The 8,598-nt window shown below is 41.4% G+C and overlaps 1 protein-coding gene across 1 annotated transcript in view; it reads right to left on the reverse strand.

Annotated features, from left to right (window-relative positions):
- ATAD2B (ATPase family, AAA domain containing 2B) overlaps positions 1-8,598 on the reverse strand; it is a 133,834-nt gene that overhangs the window by 57,043 nt on the left and 68,193 nt on the right. Inside the window, exon 22 of the mRNA XM_019520676.1 lies at positions 4,777-4,936. Coding sequence (XP_019376221.1) covers positions 4,777-4,936 — 160 coding nt within the window. The remainder of the gene's footprint in view (positions 1-4,776; positions 4,937-8,598) is intronic.

The raw sequence follows: 8,598 nt of genomic DNA on the forward strand, positions 1-8,598 counted from the left end.
GAAGGGGGCAGGCCAGAACTATAAAAACCTTGGGCTGGGCAGCAGTAAGGCCAGCAGCCAAAGGGGAAGGAGTGAGTAATAAGAGCTCCATGGAGAAGCTTGGTAAGCAGTCCAAAGGCTGGAGAAGGGGAACTACTGAGGACCCTGGAGAAGTGGCAACAACCCCAGAAGGACTGTAGCTGACGGTGGGGACCCCCTGAGTAAACAAAATCATATTTTTTTTGGTGGCGGTTACAGCCAATGGACAGACTCCTTATATTTTTTTATTATTGAATAACACTGGTGGTTTGCGTAAGGCTATTGGTGAAGGAGGCGGCCACACTGGAGCCCCACTATAACATGGCGACTCCGGAGCCAGTGCGGGCACAGTATTCAGTGTGCACAAGCCCAGCAACAGAGAAGGCAATCCTAAAAAGCCAGGGTGGCCTGGTACACCTGGGGTGTGACTGAGGTTTTTTTTGGACTGAGACAGTGGAGTTTTGCGGCTGTTGCCTGGCTTCAAACTCGTGACCCCGTGGCTGTGGGGCTGGTGGATGGGCCTCTGGGCTAGGGAGGCTGGGCTTCAGACTGGAGCGAAAAGGAGGGCCACAAGTCCCAAGACCAAAGAACTAGAGCCTCGGAGTCAAACCCTATCTGGTGGGTTTAGACAGGGAGGCCTAGCTAGAGAAAGACTGGGGTCAAGGCCAGTGGTGGCAGAGGACCCCAACATACAGAAAACAATAGGCATTCTCCCGCTTACAAGAACATCAGTATAATATTTCCTTCAAGACGTGGCAGACGAGTAAAGCGGAACACAAAAAACCTTAGGGAGACTCCAAGGGCACCCCACATAGGGCACAGATAACACAAAATATGGCACTGGGTAGGGCAGTCTCTTACACCCAGTTTCATTTGGTCACTATTCTATTGTAATTCAAGTGACTGTTTTTCATCATGATTGATAAGGGAGCACCAATTTGTCCTGTCTCCTGCTAAGGCCTCCAAAAGGTTTGGGTCGATTCCAAGAGCCTTCATATCCTGCTTGCAGACGTCTTTGAAGTACCCGATCTACTCTTTTCTCTCTATCTGCAATTTGCCCATACAGGATGTCCTTCAGGATGTACCCATCTTCCATCCTGTGAAGAATGACAAGCCAGCATAAGTATCACTGTTCCAGTAGTACAGTGATAGCTGGTAGGCTGGCTTTGGCAATGACCACTGTATTGGTGATTCTGTCTTACCGTTTGATGTCAAGGATGTGCCATAGACAGCATAGGTGGAAGCTATTCAGCTTCTTTTCTTGATATGCATATGATGACCATGTCTCACTTATACTTAAGGACACTGAGGGAGCAGGCTTTGTACACAAGCCGCTTAGTTTTGATGAGTACTGTATTGTTCTAGACTCATATGGACAACTTACTGAAAGCAGTAGTTGCCTTTCCAATGCACACATTTAGTTCTTCATCCAGTGATAAGCTGTCGCTCACTATGGATCCAAGGTAGCAGAACCTGTTCACTACCTTAAGGGCGGTGCTGTCAAGACTGATAGAGGATGACTGGTGAACCCCCAATCATCGTCTTGATGCTGATGGTCAGGCCAAACATCCTGCAAGCATGGGAGAGGTGATTCACGAGTAGTTTCATGGTATTTGTAGTTAACCTTCTTCATAGGTGGTGAGTGCAGCATTGTCAGCAAAAAGGAGCTCCCTAATAAGTATGTGTGTGACTTTTGTCTTGGCCTTTAGATGTGATAGATTGTAGAGTTTGTCATCTGATCCTGTGTGATGGTCTATGCCTTTCTCCAAGCCATCGAAAGCATAGAGCAGCAGAAAAGAAAATCCCAAAGAGTGTGGACACCTGGAACACAACCCTACTTCACTCCACTCTTCATCCAAACTGGTGAGAGGTTGATCCATCAAACTGAATAGTGGCCTGCATGTTTTCATGGAAGGAGCATATCATGCTGAGTAATGTTGGGGGGCAGCCAATCTTTTACCAGGACCTTGAATAAACCTGTTCTGCTGACGATATCAAAGGCTTTCATCAGGTCAACAAATGCTACATACAGTGGCTTATTTTCTCTGCATTTTTCTTGCAACTGCCATAAGGACAATATCATGTCCACTGTTGATCTCCCTGCTCTGAATCCATACTGTTGTTGAGATATCATCAAGTCACTGACCATCTACCATCAAACAAGAGGCTTCTCCTCCTAGGGGATTTTAATGCTCGAGTTGGCCAAGATTCATGATCTGTGCCTATTTATCTGGGACATCACGGCATCAGGAAATGGCCTTCTTGAACTCTACACCTTAAACCGCCTGTGTATCACCAACACCTACTTTGTGGGCAAAGAGCATCTAAAAGTATCATGGAAACACCCATGATCTGGCCAATGGCATCAATCAGACCTTGTGATCACCAGGAGGACAGACCTGCCTAGTGTACTACACACCCGCACTTATCAAAAACACAGATCATGACACAGACCATTCCCTTACTGTCAAAGTGAAAGTGATACCAAAGAGGCTGCACAGAGCCAAGCATAAGAGTCAGCCAAGAATTAACATACACAGCACAAAAGGCCAAAGCAAATGCCTCAATTTTCAAAGGACCTTTGAACTAGCTGTGTCTACAAAAGCCACAACTACAAATGCTTAAGGAACTTGGAGTGGACTAAGAGCAGTCATCCAGGAACAGCCACAGAAGTATTTGGGGGAAAAAAAATAGTCAAAGACTGGCTTGAGGCACACTCAAAAGAGGTGCTACCACTTGTTGAAGCCAAGAACACAGCCTACCTGAAGCACAGCCGGAATCCAACAGAAAGTTCCAAGGCTATGCTGAAGCATGCCAGGGCAATGGTACAGAAAACAGGCAGATGCTGCACAAACCAATATTGGACTGACCTATGTGAAGAGATAGTTTGCCTCAGACACAGGAAACCTGTGAGTTAGATGACGGCCTGAAGAAAGCTCTTGGCCCAACTGTCACTAAAGTTGACCTCCTCAAGTCTCGAGATGGCAAAGTAAAAATCACTGACAAGAACAAGATATCACACTGGGTTGAACGTTACTTAAAGCTTTATTCCCATGAAACAGTATTTAAGACGTGCTAAATCAACTTTCAACTCTAAGTGTATTGGCACAGCTAGACAAAGAACCTATAGCCGAAGAACTCGAAGCCACAGACTCTCTAGCAAGCGGAAAAGCACCAGAGGAGGATGGCATCCCAGCTGAGGTTCTTAAGTGTGGGAAGGCTAGCCTGCTACCACATCTTCATCAACTCCTAGTGTGCTGTTGGAAGGAAGGTCAAGTACCTTAGGACATGTGTGATGCTAACATCATCACTCACTACAAGAATAAGGGAGACAAGGGTGACTGCAAGAGCTATAGGCACTTCTCTCTCCTGAGCATCACAGGCAAGGCTTTTACCAGAGTCATCCTGAAACACTTGCAACAATTTGCTGACTGGAATCACAGTGGCTAAGAACACAGTAATTGAAAATCAGCCTTCAAATGGACCAGTGCTCCAAAAACTGTCTGTAGCACAGAAAAAACTGCCAGAAACACAGGGGGAAATACTACTGGAAAGAATTTAGCGTACAGAAGAAAAAACACCCCATCGGGTAGGGAGATGCATGGATTTCATTTGTATAAAAGATATTTTTGATATTTGTAAATTAAAAAAAACTTGATCTCACCTGTCTTAAACTAGTAGTTTAAAATCTAGGGCAGGAATAAATTCTTATGATGTCTAAAGAAAACTGTTGATTAAAAAGCTGTATAACCATTTCAGAAACACATATGGTAAAAGAAAAATGTGGTAAATTAAATTAAATCACAACTGGACCTTCCAAAGAAAGGTTTTTTGCTTTAATGAAAGTAGTTTTAATTCACAGTCCTTCATATGCAGATGGGATCAGTTTTCCATGAATCACACATTCAGGACAAATATATAAAGGGGATATTTCTTTCTTTACTTTAACACATAACCAGCACTTTTGGAAGCTTTCAAATCAAATGCTTTAATTTGGAAGCATCCTTCTTCCAAGCACACAATAATCCAGCCTCAACCAGTAAAGAGGATGCCATACACTAGATCTGCAGGTGAACAGCTTTCAGGTTAATGTCACCTGGTGTTATTATTTTAAATCCAGTGAATATCACATAATAACCTACCCTTAGATACAAATATAGATAAAGATGATATAGATATATAAATAGGTATAGATGCAAACCAAATTTTTCCTAATCAACTGGAACGGATCAAATTGTTCAAGATTAATTTTATTCGTTGCCTCTTCACCCTCCACACTAAAATGGAGACTTATTAATTTTGTGGATAAATTTGGTCCTCCGGAGGCAAAAACATTAACACATTAGCAATGCCAGGTACTGTAAAAGATTCTCCACAACACCATTGAGTTAAGAGATGTTTTTGTTATGTGGACAGAGATTCGCCATGAATCAAACAGTATCTATTCCATTCATTTCCACTTATAACCTACTCAGGTTTAGAATGCAATTATCTGAAATTAACATCAAGTACTTCAGCTCTTCTGTTCTTATAAAAGTCCTGAACACTTACTTTATCACCTAGTTAATTTTCATTTAAATGTTTACTTTCCATTCAAGAGTCTCTTAGGAGATTAAAAGCATACACTTTTCAGAAAAGCACCTGTCTAGCCAACTTTTATTTTATGCAGTTTATTTAGATGCCAAAATAATAAGCATTAATTTTACTAAACAACCAGGCTTTCATATTTAGGCATGTCAAAGTTAGGTATTTCCTTACCTCCAGGGTCTTTGTCTGGATTATACTCTAATGCATTACTACAGATGAGATCAATGTCTGTTAGGAAATCCTTGGCTGTTAGATAGTTGTGTTTATCAATTTTGGTTATTACTGTAGAAAGGTCCATTGGCTCTTTGATAACTTCAAGATAATCTGAAACCTATAAACAAACAGCATAGAGAAATGACACAGGACCTTATGCATTACTTCTGCATGCTGCCAATTTCACACTTTTTATACACATTTATCCAGCAGGTTTAGCAATAATTACCAAATGCATAAATTTAACATTTTAATTATTTCCATTTTCAACCCAGATGTAATAAATTATAAACAGACTAAATAAAATCATAGTGTTCTGCAGAAAATTAAATTTATTGTTCCTTCAGAGATTCACTAATGCATCTAATTTTCAAGGAAGTTCAAGTTAAATATTTAAGATAATCAAAGTCCTTTTATATTCCATACGCAAACAACATTTTTAACTTCGCCCTGGAAATGAATAATAGTACATCTATTACAAACCCCAAAGTAAAAATGTGAAGGCTTTTTAATGTCCACTCTGTAAACAGGCCTTTTTTGACTAACTAGTTAAACTGTCAACCTTTAAAACCAGTTTCAGCAAAACATCTGAAATAAAAATCTGTAAACAGTAACTTGTGTAGTGAAAGAACTACAGATGGGCCTTAAAGCAGGGTGTTCTCAAAGGGCTTTGTGTGTCTGTGGAGTTCATTGTGCACATAGAGTAGGAGATACTGGATTCCTACAGCCTGCAGGGCACAGTGAAGGGTGTTTAGTTAAATCTGTGGCATTATGAGGAGAGTGTCATTGGCAAATGAAGATGCTACAAGAACTAAATGAACAATTTCACAGAAAGAGCCAAATATGTATTGCTTATATTTTCATTAAAAACAAGACTCGGCACAACTGCTTCAATGCAGTTAATATTACAATCCATTAAAATATAGGTAATCTGAGTGTTTATGTAGCTTTGAGTATATTAAAGTCACCCATATGTTACAGTGCTTTTTACCGAAAAATAAAACATTACATGTTCAGGTCAAATTGCAATGACTCTGAAGGACTATTTTTTTTTTTTTCTTCTAAACAAGGAAATATTTTTAGATGCTCCTGTAAAAACGTATCATAATATAAACCTCACATTGAGATTGTACTTCAAAGGTATACTTTTATTTTATTTTGAACAATGGCTAAAAATGACAACATTTGTCTCATTCTGTTTCATCTCCCCATATATAAACCAGTAAGTGTGCAAGTAGAACGATTTCTCTTAGAGGCCCTGCTAATTCATCCTGAGATCTGAAAGTCAAGCTCTACTTTTTCTGACTTGCATATCATCACTAATAAGAAAGAAAGTCATCTGAAACTGCAAATGTTGTTGGTGCACAAGCCAAAAAAACCCCATTCATATAGCCCATGTCATATAGCAGCACTCTGCACTATGTAAATAGGAGTCAAATGAATTTGGCATACTAGAAAACAGGACTCTGAAAATATACAAGGACCAGTTCTGTTAAGTAAACAAAAAGATGGTCAGATCACGTTGGGAAAATTCTTAGAGCTGTCAAAGCTTTGACTTTGGCAAGTGACTAGATCACATTTTGAGGGGTTTTTTAATCTATTTAGATCACATTTGGGGGGTTTTCTAAATGTATTTCATGTGCATAAAATAATGATGGTAATTCTTCTTTTCTTACACCATATCCTGTTTTATCTATTTAAGCTGTAAATAAAACAAAATATCATGTACAGACAGAGCTCTACATAATAATGAAGCTATTAAGCAGTACCATCATAAAATAATTAAAGCACAGTACTTTTCTGACCATAAACAGTGTAAACTGGTCATTATAAAGAGAACTTTCAGTTAAGAAAACTACTCAAACTGCAAGTTGATGGAAGACTGGATGTTGCCCTCCATAAGTGCCTGTTAACTCAGTATGCAACTGAAAGTACAGTTCTGCTCGAAAAAAGGATACTAAATACAATATAGTAGGGGTCCTGTGCTTGTTTCAAAGACTCCCCAAACAAACAAGTGCAGTTTGAAAACAGAAACATTTTAATTTAACCTTCAGCCCAACAGTGTTATCCTTCAAGTTAAAAGTTATCCTTCCTAAAAGTTAAACGGAGACTTTTTCTACTCCACACACTAGCTAACAGGTGCTAACCTGTAAGCAAACTTGTAGGTTTGCAGGCCAAATCCTACAATCTAAAAGTGCCCTGAGGACATGGATGCCTTCAACAGGACTTCACAGATGTAAATGACTAGAACTTAACCAGACTGAAGTGTTGTTGTAGATGTGATGGTGAAGGAAATACCCAGGCAAGATCATTTGGTGATATTTTTCCTCGACCAACTAGATAGTGGGACAAACGTTAGGCAAGCTTTGGGACACAAAGGCCACATCACGAGGAGTGTGGCCATGAGGTACGGGGCACTGCAGACGTGTCTGCAGCACCACATACCACATGTTCAGTTGTTTTCAGCACTGCAAGGGAGCAGCACAAAGGGTTTTTTTTACCCCCATAAAGCAAAAAAAAGCAAAGCAGTGAACATGGACACAGCGTGCCCTGCCCAAAGCTGGAGCCTGGCTAGCTAGCTGGAGCCACAGTCCACTGCCAGCCATGCTCCGTGTAGCAGGATCATCATGGCTGCAGCCCCAGGAGGCCCCCAGCACCCCAGGTAAGGCTGCTAGGGCCAACCCAGTGCACCCCTACCCCACCCAGGTTAACTTGCCACATACCAGAGCGCATGTGGCATGGGCATTCCCCAGGGACAACTAGCAGCACCACAAGGTGCACCACTGCTACTTGTCCCCAGGAAACCAAACGCCCAGACAGATCTGAATGTGGCCAAAGTGCCCTCTTTCCAAATACACACTTGGTCCAATAAAAGATAATCACCAAAAACAACCTTGCTTCTCATACTGAAGTTAATAAATATTTCTGTTGATGCTTTGCACAGGTAAACATAGTAAAGGCTTCTTTCTGTCACCGAAGAGAAGAAATGTAATTTTAAATATATACTGGCAGCAAATTTGTTTAAAGGTGCTGCTGTTTTTACAAAGTCAATTTTCAGGGTGTAAAAGCAATTCAAATGACTATTAGGGACAGGATTAATGCAAAGATCTCCCCTGAGCCAGAACTGTATGCAAGAATATGCTCCTGATCGCTCCGATTCCTTCTTGAATATTTCCTGGACCACCACTGCTACCATACTCCAACCCTGCTCCGTTTATATTATGGCATAGAACAGAGCTGTCCAACTGGCAGCCCATGGGCCACGTGCAGCCCCCAAAGGGTCAGTATGTGGCCCATGGGCTCCCACCCAGCTGCCACTGCACACCCCAGTTGCTCTTGCCCTGCTGGCCAGGAGGGGGTTTGAGTATCAGAGCTGTGCATGTGGCAAAGACCAGAGCCATGCTACCTGCACTGCAAGTGGGTAGTATGCACAGCTGCAGGAGAGAAAGCCATGCTGCCTATGCTATGGAAGGATGCCCACACAGCATGCTTGCCTGGCAGAGGGTGTAGAAAGGCTGCCCATGCTGTGCATGTGACAGGGGCTACACACTGGGCAACCCATTTGGTGGGTGGGGTGTGCAGTCCCTAGCTGCCTGGAAGTTGGACAACACTGGTATAGAATATTATGACTATAACACCAGCTAAAGGCTGATGATCAGGATAGGCTAGGTCATGGATACTACTGTTATTATAGAGATTAATTTATCCATGCCTTTTTTATTAGCCTTTTTTTTTTTCTAATGGATTCAACTTTGTTTTTTTTTTTTTTTTTTTTTTTTT

The sequence above is a fragment of the Gavialis gangeticus genome, unplaced genomic scaffold (assembly GCF_001723915.1).
Source record: "Gavialis gangeticus isolate Ggan-Ray unplaced genomic scaffold, GavGan_comp1, whole genome shotgun sequence".
Taxonomy (NCBI): domain Eukaryota; kingdom Metazoa; phylum Chordata; order Crocodylia; family Gavialidae; genus Gavialis; species Gavialis gangeticus.